The 16582-nt window shown below is 35.8% G+C and overlaps 1 protein-coding gene across 1 annotated transcript in view; it reads right to left on the reverse strand.

Annotated features, from left to right (window-relative positions):
- Positions 1-3078: 3078 nt before the first annotated feature.
- LOC128642125 (uncharacterized) overlaps positions 3079-16582 on the reverse strand; it is a 229387-nt gene continuing 215883 nt past the window's right edge. The window contains exons 4-5 of the mRNA XM_053694805.1: positions 9636-9849; positions 3079-3547 (exon numbers count right to left, since the gene is read on the reverse strand). Of these exons, the coding sequence (XP_053550780.1) occupies positions 3369-3547; positions 9636-9849 (393 nt within the window). The 3' untranslated portion in view covers positions 3079-3368. The remainder of the gene's footprint in view (positions 3548-9635; positions 9850-16582) is intronic.

The following is a 16582-nucleotide window of genomic DNA, read 5'->3' on the forward strand; positions in this document are numbered from 1 at the left end:
CAATAGTGAGACATAATCTTTTTGCTGGGGGCGTGTATAAATTGTGTCAGGACACCTTTGCATTGAAGGGAAAAAGCTTGTGATCACTTTGCGAACGGTCTGTTGGTTAAGACATTTGTTTTGGGGTTGATTTTGTTATTTATCCATCACTATTGAGTGAATATATAATATAATAGTATTATATCATTTATCATTTTTAAAAGCAAGCAATTAAGAATACTGTAAACAAAGAAACTTTCCTTATAAGTTGCTCCCAGACCAAAAATGTCCACTATTTAAGGCACAACACAGACTCATGAGTCAAAGTAAAGCAAATTGATCATACCTTTATTGTGGCATGTCGGAACAAACACTCGGCAAATGTTAGCGATGGGACTACCAGGAGACACAGGTGTGTGGAGTGTGACGTCATCTGAATTAAAAATACTGTACTATATATTTTCTAGCAGGCTGTAAACCTTTGATCAGATATTACTAATTCAGAAAGAGCATGCAATTTTTAACACATTATTTTACTTCTTCTTTCAAATTAGCTTTATTTCCTGGTATTCTTTGTTGAAAAACATTCAAAGCTGATTATTGGTGGCCCGCTAGCTACCAGTAGAGCATTGCTGCTCCTAAACCTACCTAGGTTTACTCTTCAACAAAGGATACCAAGAAATTGAAACAAATAGGATAATAGAAGTAAACTGGACAGTTGTTTAAAACTACATGCTCTATCTGAATTATACAAATTTAATTTTGACTTAAAGGGACATTAAACCCAAAAAAAATATTTTAGGATTTAGGTAGAACATACAATTTTAAACAACTTTCCTGTTTATGTCTATTATCAAATTCTCTTCATTCTCTTGGTATCATTTATTGAAGGAGCAGCAATGCACTACTGGTTTCTAACTGAACACACGAGTGAGCCAATGACAGTCAGTATATATATATGCAGCCACCAATCATCAGCTAGAACCTAGATTCTTTGCTGCTCGTGAGCTTACCTAGATAAACCTTTCAGCAAAGGATAAAAAGAGAAGGAAGCAAATAAATAATAGAAGTAAATTGGAAAGTTGTTTAAAATTGCATGCTCATTCTGAATCATGAAAGAAAATATTTGGGTTTCATGTCCCTTTAACTGTCCCTATAGAGGCATATTTAATAAATGTCTGTCGGACCTGATCCAACAGTGTGGATCAGGTCCAACAGACATCGCTGAATGCGGAGAGCAATACGCTCTCCGTATTCAGCATTGCATCAGCAGCTCACAAGAGCTGCTGCTGCAACGCTGCCCCCTGCAGACTCTGTGTCAATCAACCCCATCGTACTCGATTGGGTTGAATTGCAGTGATTCCTGTCCACCTCATCAGAGCAGGCGGACAGGGTTATGGAGCAGCGGTCTTTGTGACCGCTGCTTCATAACTGGTGTTTCTGGCGAGCCTGGAGGCTCGCCAGAAACACGGGCCCTCAGGCTCCGTACGGAGCTTGATAGATAGGCCCCTTAATGTACATGATGAGCTACACCACGTTAGATGGATCACAAGAAAAAAACATGAATGAGCTTATAGTTAAGGTGCAGTGGAAAAGGCAATGCTATATTTACTGTACATAAGTGGGAGAAACTGTAGGCAAAATCCTTTGTACATTGCTATAATGGAGCTGCTATAAAAACATCTAGCATCAAGCTGGCAGTATACTCCCAATATTTCTACAGCATTATCCAGTATGGGGTGGTCCAGGACTTCTTTAGGGGAGTCCATAAAACAGAGAGCCAAAACCATAACTATTCTGCAAAATGAGAGACTGTTGGGAGCGCTTTGGTGTAGGGATCATTCAGTGATGTAGCGTTTGGTTTAAAGCAGATTCTTACTGCAATAGGGTGAGTCTTAGATAGGGGTAATTGTGGTTTGGGGCAGTTAGGATTAACTTGAGGGTAGGGTACGCAGTGGTTATGGTTAATTGTGTCAGCTATGGATAACAGTGCAAATAATCAATGTGTATTACAGTATTCCTTAAAATGGTGTTTGATAAATAAATCTATTGGTGTTATCTTGCCTTATATAACTAGTAAATAAATTACAGTATGTTTATTTGGCCTTTGGAATTATAACATCATAAACTGCAGAAACGATATCATTCCGTTTTCAGAAAAGGTTAAGCTGATTTGTTTGAAATATTGATTTGGTTGTGTCTCTACATATCTTTCTATTTTAAAAGATAAGAATATTCATTAATGATCTGTGATTCACAAACATCTTCTGTATTATATCTAAAAGAGGATATTTAAACCTGTGCTTTGTTTTCTTTGATTGGTGTTTTGTTTTTTTGTTTGTTTTTTAAGGATTTTCCTGGGCTCTATAAACCAACTTGTTACCTGGGGCGGTGTCTGTCACCCAGTGAGCAGTAAATACTTACATATCAGTTGTAATTCCTTTTTGTCTTACTTTAAGTTTAAGCAGCTCTTACTTTTTAGTTTTACTAGTTTTTTTATGCATGTTTTTGTGTACAATATCCCTTTAAATATTTTTTCTACAACTATGCTGTTGTTCAATTATCAGTGTGCTAAAAAAAATTAGAACCTATACTCATGATTCTGTTCCACCAGAGTTAATAACATTAAACATAAAAAAATACCAGATTAAAATCTTTAAAAAGGATATAGAAAGAGAGCTAGTTTACCCGCCCATATATTTTTTTTTAAGTTTGCCTCATAAATTTAAAAAAAACATCTATCTCAATTTTAGACCACTCTTTTGAACTTGTCCACACAGAGTAGTTTTATATGTACTGTATGGACTGTGTATGTACTTGATTGAAAGTTAAGCGCAAATGACAATAAGATTAGCTGTATTCCCCAAATCTAACACCTAGTGCCAATCTTATTAGCAGACTTCTCAAAAAATGAATTTTGAACCATTACCAATAAATTAAAGTAGCCCATGTAACTTTGCTAGCACCACTTGTATGGATTTTTCAACCCTTTAAACAAAACATGCAATAAACAGATTTACTATGACTGCTAAATGCCAAATATAAAATTTAATTTAATAAATGTAATTATATTCACAGCTGCTATGCAGCCACTTAGGCTGCAGGCCTATATGCTGCGTGTATTTTTTAAAGTATCATGCAGCCAGAATTATTTTCATTGTGTTGATAGTCAATTTGTAGTCATCAGAGATATAACACGTGCATGAGTAGCAGTGAATTGTGGCCGATTGGCTTCATCCGTGTATATTCTACTGATTAAGAGTCCATTTTATATGTCTTTTTTGCTTTGTGTGCAAAACAATTTGCAACTGATGACAAACTATAACACAGATCTAGCAATATTCTGCAAAATCAGGATACGAGTTTGTAACTGTACAGTTCTCGATTGTTTATTCAAACACTGAGACTGATAGTCCATTGATTCGGAAATCCTCAACAATCTGTTTGGAGTGTTTTATTTTAGCTGAAAGTGCTTCAAAGACGTCACTCTGGTCTACAGCTGTAGCGATTTTATATATAAATGCTTCAGATGATTCCAGCCCTCGAAGCCCAAGGTTTACTCCACAGCCTATAGGATTACAATTAAATACAGAATGTTAACAAGTTATTCTCTCCTAAACTGTATAGCTGTAAGCTTTATGGTCATACATTTATCATAAAAACACCTTCTCAAAACAAAAACATTTATATTTAATTCTTCTAGGAAATGAGTACATTTATCATATATTTTCTAAGCTTTCAACATTATGGGCTAGATTACAAGTGGCTTGCTAAAGTTAGCATGGGTCGTGATGAGCAAGTTGAAAGTAAACAGGTGTGCTCAAGTGCAAACATAATTTACGCTCGTCTGGTTAGTGCAACGAAGACCTAGCATAAAGGGAAAGTAGTAAAAAAAAAAAAGTGCACCAAACACAACATAAGTACATTAAAATTAAGTGTTACACTCATATGTACAGTTTCTGATAAAAATTATTCGTATAAATATTAATAAAAAAGTGTATAAGGGTTAAAAGGTATATCATATATAGGTCTATAATGAAAATATATACTGTTTATATATATATATATATATATATAAATGTGTCAATTTGTGTATGGGTGTATATATACAGTATATATATAGTATATAGTATATAGTATATATATATATATATATATATATATATATATATATATATATATATATATATATATATATAAAATATTCCACTGCACAAATGCACTCACAGGACTTTGTTTAAAATACATCAATACATTTAATGAAACGTTTTCGAGAAAAACCTCCAATTCAACAGTATAACTAACGTGATAAATACACACTTATATAGTGAAAGTACAGCAAAACAGTTAATGACAAACCTGTGTAACACTCATTGGTGCCAAATTACCGTGTAGGAACGCAAGCCTTGCGTTCCATGGCAATCTTAACCGAAAGTGGACAAAACCAACATTACCTCCGGTGTGTACATGTTTCAAATTGATAACGAACAGAAATATATATTTCATTATTTCAGTGTAATAACGTATAACACACTTTACCCTCCTCAATATGCAAATACAACTTATAGTGAATACTTTCATAACACAGTTACTAAACACGTGTGTACCCTTGTTCCTTAAACAATATCCCCTCATATCGTCAAACTGTGTTTTCACATCCTAATATCCCTAAGTGGATGTGAAATATATCACAAATGCAAATGTACATCGTGATGCCTATATACAGGCCGAGGCTATCGCTATCTGCTGCTATGTTGGAAGCAAATAATGCGTTCCATTGCAAGTGTCAACCGGAAGTTACTGAAAACATCTCACTTTCGGTATATATGTGTCTGAAAAAATAAGCGTGAAAATATAAATACATTGACATACTGGCCAAAAAATGAATGTGTTGTATTTGGTATTACAGAACCTATTTTTAAATTTGAACTTAGCCATAAAGTGTACAATGTAATGTCTAAATAAATTAAAATAAAATAAAATGTTATATCCGTTACTAGAGACAACAACCCCTTATGTGGGCTTATTATGTCCCCTCATTCTATAGTTTAACCTTGTTTCTATTAAATCTATAGTATAACAGATGGTATCATCCATGTGGTCTCCAATGTTGGGAGCTATCATTCTGGCCCTAGGGGGACAGGGTTTTAGCGGTCTGCGTAATAAACAGACTATACTCTTAGGAACAGGGCAGTTATTTCCAAAAGGGATGTAACTTAGAGTTATGATCACTGGGTTTACATATATAGCCCCATACGAGGAGAAGGCTAGACAGAGTACTAAACTCTAAGAAATACAACAACGACAAAAAAGAAAAAGGAAGATTCAGATTGCTAAAAACAAATAGGTAATTCTGTCGCTTTATTTGTATTATTTGTACCCATATGAATGTGTCCTCTATTTATTGGGGTCGGGCACCGAAACCAAAGATCATCCTCCCACCCACTGTGAACACACTATGATCTTGGATATTCCGATTACATATATTATTGTATGTCCATGATTAATACAGTCTACACCTGTGTGTATTACAGACCATGTGGGTAGTCTTCCACAAAAGAGAGTGACCAGTTAGTGTGGCCATACCCCATAAATGGTTGTATGTGAGAACCGAACAGACCATTCACCCAATGGAATGCTATGTCTGATTACACAGGCCTGTAAATCCTGAACATTTGATATAAATATATATATATATATATATATATATATATATATATATATATATATATACACAGAGAGAAGTACACTCACAGGAACAAACAACCGGCTCAATACCATTGTTAGCCTGTTCTATGGTGATTTACCACCTGGGTGCAGCTTCTTTTAAGCCCAGTAATGCTTTTCACAGAGTAGAACTTTCCTGTAGTATATCAGTCTGATCCCGCCTATTACGGTCAGTCCATCGCCGAAATACCAGGTAATTCCTCTCTAAACAAGGAACACACCAACCCCAGACAATCGTTTTGGCCTTCATTGAGCCTCGTCAGTAAGGTGTAGCCATATTCCTTTAAGCACACTGAGCAAGGAGTTCATGTCTGGTTGCCCCTTTTTCCCATAGGGAGACTAAATACACACAGAGAGAAGTGCACTCACAGGGATGAACAACCAGCTCAATACTATTGTTAGCCTGTTATATGGCGATTTACTACCCTGGTGCAGCTTTTTTTAGCACAGTAATGCTTTTTACAGAGTAGAACTTTCCTGTAGTATAGCAGTCTGATCCCACCTATTACGATCAGTCCAGCGCCGAAATACCAGGCAAGTCCTCTCTGAACAAGGAACACACCAACCCCAGACAATCGTTTCGGCCTTCATTGGGCCTCGTCAGTGAGATGTAGCCATATTCCTCTAAGTACAGCGAGCAAGAAGTCCACATCTGGTTGCCCCTTTTTCTCATAGGGAGACTAAATACACACAGAGAGAAGTGCACTCACAGGAACGAACAACCGGCTCAATACCATTGCTAGCCTGTTCTATGGCGATTTACCGTCTGGCAGCAGCTTCTTTTTAGCCCAGTAATTATTTTCACAGAGTAGAACTTTCCTGTAGTATATCAGTCTGATCCCACCTATTACAGTTAGTCCAGCACCAAAATACCAGGCAATTCCTCTCTGAACAAGGAACACAGCAACCCCAGATGATTATTTCGGCCTTCATTGGGCCTCATCAGTGAGGTGTAGCCATAATCCTCTAAGCACACTGAGCAAGGAGTCCACGTCTGGTTGCCCCTTTTTCCCATAGGGAGACTAAATACACACAGAGAGAAGTGCACTCACAGGAACAAACGAACAGCTCAATACCATTGTTGGCCTTTTCTATGGCGATTTACCACCTGGGTGCGGCTTCTTTTTAGCCCAATAATGCTTTTCACAGAGTAGAACTTTCCTGTAGTATATCAATCTGATCCCGCCTATTAGTCAGTTCAGCGCCAAAATACCAGGCAATTCCTCTCTGAATAAGGAACACTGCAACCCCAGACGATCGTTTCGGCCTTCATTGGGCCTCGTCAGTGAGGTGTAGCCATATTCCCCTAAGCACACTGAGCAAGGAGTCCACATACATCTATGTATTTATGTGTTTATAAATGTATATAAGTATATACATAGATATACACATATATATATATATATATATATATATATATATACACATGTATCTACATATACATATAAGTGAACATCTGATATTAATTAACTAATTGTCAGTATGCTTTAAATATGCAGTGTGTCATTTAACAGGTAGCATATTTAATGGTACTTAAAAAGTTATTGTAAAAACAACATTTATACTTATATGAAACAACAGGTACATTTAACTAATTGTCAATAATTTATTTTTATATGTAGCAATGGGGATATATAATTAGCTTAGACTACAAATGGAATAATACTATCCAAGTTGTTTATTCGACCACGTCTGTTGCAGTAAAAGCACTTGAATAAACCTAAGGGATCACTATTTTATGCCCAGAAGTTATTCATTGGTTGTCTGACACTAGAGCTTTTATTCTCAGAATATAATAAAAAAATCTATGTCTATATCAATCCCTATTATTTTCTGTATAATGGAAAACAGCATAAGCTAAATGTATAGAGCCATTAACATGTAACCGGAAACTCTACTGACCTCTCTAATGAGAAATGGCTATGGATCACATTTGTATGGGACACATATAAATAAATAAAGTTGTCTCGGAGCAGGGCTTTTCAAAGTTTCCCCCTCACAACTGTAAAATGGTACCACATAAGTCATGTGACTGTTATGATGATAACTTAATATAGGCCCATGTACACTCAAAAAATATCAAAAAATAAAAATGTCTTCCTTCAAATGAGTGGTTGGTGCACTTGCTGCCTATTTAATAAATAGGGTTTAAGCTTATTGATATGTTTATATAGCTTATTATCAGGATCAATACACTTATCAGTACAATTATTTGTGGTTGGTTTGGCATAATTAGTCCATTAGTGTTTACATATTGTGTTAGGAAACCCTATTCCTTATTTCACTTCATTACTCCCTGATAGAAGCACATACTGTATGTTTTTTCTTATTGATTATAATATCAGTATTGTACCATGCAAAAAATAGCAGGTATTTTTGAAGAGCAAATGCATTTAAAGAAAGTTAGATAAAGGAGCTGTATGATTTTCTAACATTATGGAATAGTTATAAATTTTGAAAATCACCAAAAAAAAAAAAAACATGAGATGCTGTTGTTCACTACAAACCATAAATGTCAAATGTAATTTTACTAGACACACACAAAACACACTAGTACCCAGAGACAGCTGAGTTCATATCCAGTGAACATTTACATTTGATATATACAGTATATATATATATATATATATATATATATATATATATATATATATACACACACACATACACACACACTTTAAAACAAAACTTTATTGTATTGAAACTTGGCACTTTGTAACTATTATTATTGATTACAAAATTGCTAAATTTTTTGTATTCCAGAAAAATTCCATTGACTTATAACTGGGATTTATCACATTATCACATTATCAACTCTGCTATACTGTGTGTGTGTGTGTGTGTATATATACATGTATATTTGTGTGTGTACATGTGTGTGTGCATGTGTGTATGTGTGTTTTGTGTTTATGTGTGTGTATGCGTGTGTGTGCATGTGTGTGTATATGTGTGTATGTGTGTGTGTATGCGTGTATGTGTGTGTGCGTGTGTGCATGTGTGTGTGTATGTGAGTGTGTGCATGTGTGTGTGTGCATGTGTGCGTGTGTGTATGTGTGTGTGTGTATGTGTGTGTGTGTCTACGTGTGCATGTGTGTATGTGTGTGTTTGTGTGTTAATACATATTTAAACTGTGTGCACCATCTGAATCATTAGTCTTTACTTCTGACATCTATGTACCTTTAATTTTACATTATTTTTTTTGTGCTACATAAATTTTGTCATTTCTTTTAAGCAAAAAGTAATTACCTGACTTTTGCAAGTTTGAGAGAGCATTAAAATAAAAATGAAAAAAATGTCAAAAATACAAGATATGTGCGATTCGGTTCGATTCGGAAATTCTGAAAATTCGGCGATTCGGATCGAACCGAATTTCCAAATTAAAATACTGCCGAATTTTGCGAATAAATCTGAATTACTTTGGATTTATTCGGTAAATTCGGATGGCCATGGATTACACTAGTATTGTACAGTATATTAGGTTATATCACTCTGCTATGGGTTACACAGAATATACAGTACATAATACTAGTCTAATCCCACCTAACACTTACCGAAATTCCGAACCGAATCGAACCGAATCTAGCCGAATTTCTTCGAATCCGAATGAATCCGAAACGAATCCGAAACGAATCAATTCAAAATTTTCCGAATTCGAATTGATCTGAACCGAACTTCGAAAAATTCCGAATTGATCCGAACCGAACCGAATTTTTTCGCCATGCACATGTGTAAAAAATACTTTAATCCATGACAAGGTTTAGTTAAACCTTTGAATTTATATATTTAAAACTATAAATTTATATTGAAAACAGTAAGAAATATATGCCATTCACAACTGATTGTCTGAAACACATGTATAAATTGTTCACTGGCTGATAAGAACAATCCCCACAATTATATACCATGGTGAATATGACATTTAGGCTCACCTGTGTCAAAGTTCAGAACTCTAGCAGCCTCACCTTCCAAAGTGACCACTATGTTTTCCCCTTCAATAAATGCTGATGTAATTCTCCTATGAGAAAGCATAATCTCAAAGAGTCTTCGGCTGCACTGCAAGTTTGGAAGGGTTAAATCGCTCACCCTGGGTTCAATGTCCGTCTTGTAGGCATTAAAGGACTGGTGAAATATGTTCTTCATAACCTGAAAATATATATATATTGTCAGATAGCACCACACACAACATATAAGTAATGAAATCTTAATCATAACAATAGAAAATGCAAATGATTATTTTTTTCCCAATCATAAACGAGTGATAATGTCTCAACTAAGTCCTTTTTAAGGGAACCATTGTTTTGGAGTTTATGGACAATTACAATTTCTTTACATTAGAACTTTCTAAAACAAAGGGCCATCAGGATAAAGGTGGGTAACAGGTTCAGGTTTTTTTGAGAGCACTGCTTTCCAAGTTTAGATGCTGCATAGAATACCTTTCAGCAGAAGTAATAGAGATATATACAGTAAGTGAGAAGAATGCCTGGGATGTGTACGTATAAGGCAATACTGAGAAAGCTTCAAATAGGAATGTGGACAGACACGGTTAGCCTTCTGGATCTTATCTGCCATCACAATTCATCTGGATTTTTCTGCTTCTCTAATACAGATATCAAATTTTGTGTCAGACTACGAGTGGAGCACTATTTAGCGATTTCGCTAGAGCTCTAATTGCACTAGAAGTAAACTTCTTGTTTGTGTCGGGTTGCGCTCGTATTATGAGTTGAAAGTAAAAACACATATTCTCAAGTGAGCTAACCCGACATGAAAATATGAATATCTCCCATTCTAATGTTCTTCACATATAAAAAATATGTTCTGTTTATTCATAAATACATATTTCTACATATATCTGATGGTATTTTGGTACAATATACATATTATATACCGGTATATATAGATGATTATATATATATATAGGTATAGATATATACAGATATATGTATAGGAATATCTATTTATTAATACTTAGAATATATTCTGCTATGTGGAGAACATTGAAATGTAAAATATTTACAGTAAATACAGTATAACACTATATCAACTATGAATATTGCATACATATGTGTTTACATGTTTTTATCTACTTAATTGCAAAGGGCTCTAATGCACTTCTATATATGTCTATATATGTATACATATGTATTTATGTGTTTATATGTCTGTAAATACATATATACACATATCAATACATAAATACACCTGTATAAATATATATATATATATATATATATATATATATACATACATATACATCTTTAGACATGTGTATATATGTATCTCTATGTTAAAGCCCTTTGCCTGCTTTTTTTTCTAACACCTGAGGCCTCATATCTTTGAGCCCTTATAACATTTTTGTGCAATATTGTTTTTAAATACATTTAATTAGATGGTGTTATTATAAGAGTAACTGTACTTTATAAGGTATTATTGATGTGTTTTGTGAAACTTTGTTGTTTTGCAAAACAGTTAACCACAGCTATGAGGATGCATTAACCCGAAGTATGTTAACTTGAATTGCGCTCAAGCGAACATGTTTACTTTCAACTTCTAATACCAGCGCAATTTAACCTGCATACAAACAATTGCGAAAACCCAATATCGCTTGCGCACAAACGTTAGCGCTCCACTCGTAATCTTGCCATTTACATTTAAAAATCATATAACAGGTGTATGTCTTTGTATATCATACATTGCTGCTGATGGCAGGCCATATTTTAAGCATTACATGCAGCCAGGAATCACTGCATGTTCAGATGGGCATCCACAATATTGTTTCCATGAGGCAAAAACACAAGTTGTCACAAACATAACAACATCAATGATATTGACAATGAAACAAATACAGAATACATAAACAGTTTTAATATCCAGACTATTTTTAACTGTAAACCAAATGTATAACATTTTTACATAAACCATGTGATGTTTAAAATGTCATGTGACCTATCTCTTTATATGAGGTCTCAAGTGTGGTTTAAAATAAGTATTAGAGGATATGATATTTACGCTTTTTACAATAATCTTATGACAGCTAGAAGGTCCTAATACAAAAGGCGATTCTTCTTTTTCGCACTGGATTTTATGGAGAAATTGAAAACTGCACCTATAGGGGCATATGTATCATGCTCCGAATGGAGCTTGATGCCCCGTGTTTCTGGCGAGTCATCAGACTCGCCAGAAACAGCAGTTATGAAACAGCAGTTATGAAACAGCGGTCACAAAGACGGCTGCACCATAACCTGTCTGCCTGCTCTGAGCAGGCGGACACACATCGCCGGAAATCAACCCGATCGAGTACGATCGGGTTGATTGACACCCCCTTGCTGGTGGCCGATTGGCCGCGAGTCTGCAGGGGGCGGCATTGCACCAGCAGCTCTTGTGAGCTGCTGGTGCAATGCTGAATACAGCAAGCGTATTGCTCGCCGTATTCAGCGAGGTCTGGAGGACCTGATCCGCAGTGTCGGATCAGGTCCGCCAGACCTTCATAACTATGGGCCATGGTGTGCAAGACATGTGCACGTTCCTCAGCTTAAAGGGATACTGAACTCATTTTTTTTTCATGATTCAGATAGAGCATGCATTTTTAAGCAACTTTCAGGTTTACTCCTATTATCAATTTTTCTTCATTCTCTTGGTATCTTTATTTGAAAAAGCAGGAAATTAAGCTTACAAGCCGGCCTATCTTTGGTTCAGCACTGAGGTATTGCTTGCTAATTGGTGGCCAAAAAGAAAATAATTGGGTTCAGTATCCCTTTATCTAGGTATTCAATTATGGAAAGGAGCACATTTTTAAAAAGACACCAAGAGAAATAAATTGGCATTAGAAATAAATAGGAAAGTTTATTTTAAAACCCTTCAGTGCTGAGCCATTTCCCACGCTAGGCTAGACCTGTTTTACGCTGTTTTACACTTTCAAACACAACATTTAATGGACCCACATTTAGGGCTCCATGTACTAAGCAGTCAGCGAGCTACCCGCAACAAATCTCGCGTCAAAACTCGCAAACTGATATGTACAAAGTCGTCAACTATGTTCAAACTCGCATCTTTAAAATTGCGAGCGTACTTATCCGCCAAACCTCGCTACCTCTCCATTTTTCACTGTAATTAGACACATTTGACCACCAACTCGCCAAAAACGAATGTACTAAAAAATCTATTTGTCCGCTCGCTACAATTTCCGCTCCCACCTCGTTATTTTTGCCTCGCCACCTTTTAGGTGGCGGGCAAGGTACAAAACAATAGGAAAGTCAATCTAGACGCCAGTCTAGACATATATAAAAGGCAGTAATATCAGCATTGTACAGCATAACTGGCGTCTAATTTGTCTCTCATTTCCATGTACATAAATTGCGCCAAATTTGTCGACTGTAATTAAAGAGTAATCTATATTTTAAATTTGTATTGTATAGTTGTCAATCTTTATAATTATTTTTATATTAATATTTATATATTATCAGATCCAGATGAAGCCATATCCAAATTGTAAATAAATATTACAAAAATAACGCTCTGTTATCACTCTTCAAAACATTTTGAACAATAATAAAGTTGTTTAGATAAGTTGAACTTTTATAGGAGCAAAATTCTATTCCCGCGACTACTATGATGTTCGTGACACCTTGCATGTCACGTGTTAATAATTGGCCAGACAATTCAACTGAAAGTTAAGTACATCAGCTTAGTCGCGGCGAGCGAGGCGTCAAATTTATCAATAATCCGCCACTGCTCGCGGCGGGCTAGACTTGTCTATTTATTGGGGGATTATTAGTACATAGTGACAGCGGACACCATTTCGCCCGCGGCGAGTAACGGCGAGTTTATCCGCGTCTAAAATGACGGATGAATTGACGGCTTAGTACATGGAGCCCTAAGCATCAATTCTTCTTCCCAGCCCACAAACATGTAACATGTATAATGTTCAATAACACTTAATAATTTAAAATCAGAAGATAAAATATTATTTTTGTCATTTTTCCCATCATGCTGTTTATGCAGAACATCAGAAGGTCTAAAATATCTAACTATAAAAATATTAGATACATTTTAAATGTACACAAATGTCTTATTTCCTAGAAGTCGCATGATGCAATTTTAAAACTGTATTCATGCTACCCATGTCAAAACTCACCCAGTGTAGAAAATATGTTTAAAAAAGAACACAAAACATTGTTGCATCTTACTCATCATAAATAGTATTTCACAAAATATCACCTATGTTTATACCTACTCAGTTCTGATAAGTGTAATATTTTTATTATTTCAGAGACACGTGGATTTTTGGACCCCTTATATTAACAACACAACACAACCAGGCTAGCAGTTTTTTGCCATATGATCATTATTACTACAACAGTCACTTGTCAGTAATAGAGACAAGAAACCCCTTATTTGAATGATGGGACCTCAGCCTTTCAAACTGGGGGTTTTATAATATATTTATATAATAAGGGGTAATAAAAGCCTGTTAGGAATCACCAGAACCCCCCAAAAAATAACAAATGTTGTCAGTTATTTGTCATTGTTGCAAGAATCAGCTGGCTGCTGAACAGATACAAGACCACTAATTTGAAAGAGCAGGATTTATGCTTTCAAATAAGCTGTCTCAAAGTTGTCCATGAGTTGTGGAGGCAACACAGGGGATACCCTAACACTTATGCTGTCCCATATGCATATGGTTCTGTCAGGTTATCACTCTTGCCATGGAAATCAACTGATATCCAAACTAGGCACATAACCCCTCATTTGAAAGAGTGGCTTTTCCTCTTTAAAAAGAGGGTTAATTACACCATTGTACAGCTTATTTTTGGATGCTAGGGTCCCTTTTAAGCCCACAGTACAAGTCAAATAAAAAGAAACTTAGTAGACAAGTGATTGCAATTTGGTGCCAATAACCAGAGAGCCAACCAGAGCAGGCAGTAGAATGAGTAATTCTCAAACAGAGCCTGAGTCTTCCAGTGGCTCAGGAGGGAAGGCAAGCAGCTGGAGATCAGAGGTCCCAGGATCAACTCTGGGCATGGGCGTGACACCACCCCCACACAAAGATGCCCTCTGGGCTATTTGGGTCTAGCTGGATATTTGTTATGGAAATCCTGGACAAGTTGCAAGGCATGTAGATCACAAGTTGCTACCCAGGACCTCTCTGTAACAGAGTTGCCCCTCCAGTTCATCAAGTAATACAACTGTCGACCACTCCAACGAGAGTCAAGGATTTAGTCATATTAGTACATCCCAGGAGTGTCCTCCAAATAAAATGGTGGTGTATTTATCTTAAAATTGCCACTAATTATATTATTATATTTACTAATAATTAATAACAGTCATAAAATTATCATCAGCAATATCTCCAATCAATACAGTAAAATCTTATCAGTACACTCCAGTGAAATGTTACACTATTGAGATATCTATACTTCTGACAATAAAATTATTATTAAATATCAATATTTATTCTCAATTAAAGTAATTCCAAAGTTCTGACCAGTTAATCTCTATGAACACAATGATTCTATTTATGCAGTAACTGAATATCACTTATGGCTAGATATATATATCAATTGATTAATACAATATTAAAGTACAATGCAGGCTATAGAGATATCTAGATTAATTAGTATTCAACTTATATTGTCTGGTACCTCTGTATTATGGACACTATATTTCTATAAATTAACCTATACTCGAATTGCTTATCAAATATCCCACATAAATTTTACTAGAATAATTTATAAATAGCCAGAATGGTTAATCAATTCGATTCAATATATATAGCTAATTTAACAATGTTTAGTTAACAATATAATCAAATATTTGAACACAAATCTTACCAAATCTCAATAAATCTAATAGAACTTCCACAAAATATAATACAACTATCAGGTCAAAATAATATTTTGTATTTCAATTAAACAAATAGAGATTTGTTATATATTATATTATCAATTCAACATATATCAATCAGTACAGTATCAACAAGTCTAATTTAGCCACAATTGTAAATGCTATTTCTAAAATATTTCACAACACTTCGATTTAACCTATGAACATTAAAATACTAAATCCTTTCCTCTTAATAATAAATTGCTTAATGCTAGGTATGATTATTTATAGACTACATGGTCTAGGAAATATTATATTATAACTATAAGGTACCCCTTTTAACACAGCTTCAATTTAACAACTGCAATAAAGACTGAGGCCCCTAGTTATCAAGCCGTCAACATCAAATACGCTGGAATTCCTCAGCGTATTTGTGGCGAGGCTGATTTGCCTTAGTTATCAAGCCCTAGATACCGGCAAAAGTAGAATTTAGTGACGTAAGCTTCGATCCGCCGGACTCAGTCCGACACAGATCGATTCTTACGTCACTACAGATGTTCCGCACACAAGTGCGGCACAATCTGATTACTTTTGCTAGTTATCAAAAATCTAGCAGGTACGCTCGGCACTTTTCCGGCCCAGCGTACCTGGTTTTCAAACCGCCGCCCTGGAGGCGGCGGATCCCATAGGAATCAATGGGAGTCTGACCATAGCGAAAGTTCATGTTCGCTGCTGCCAGACATCCCATTGATTCCTAACACCCTAACATGTACCCCGAGTCTAAAGACCCCTAATCTGTCCCCCCTACACAGCCGCAACTAAATAAAGTTATTACCCCCTTAACCGCCGCTCCCGGAGCCCACCGCCACTCTAATAAACTTATTAACCCCTAAACCGCCGCTCCCAGAGCCCACCGCCACTATACTAAATATGTTAACCCCTAAACCGCCACTCCCGGACCCGCCGCCACCTACATTATACCTATTAACCCCTATCCTGCCCCCCCTATACCGTCGCCACCTATAATAAATTTATTAACTTCTATCCTGCCCCCCCT

Source organism: Bombina bombina, chromosome 1 (genome assembly GCF_027579735.1).
Source record: "Bombina bombina isolate aBomBom1 chromosome 1, aBomBom1.pri, whole genome shotgun sequence".
NCBI lineage: Eukaryota > Metazoa > Chordata > Amphibia > Anura > Bombinatoridae > Bombina > Bombina bombina.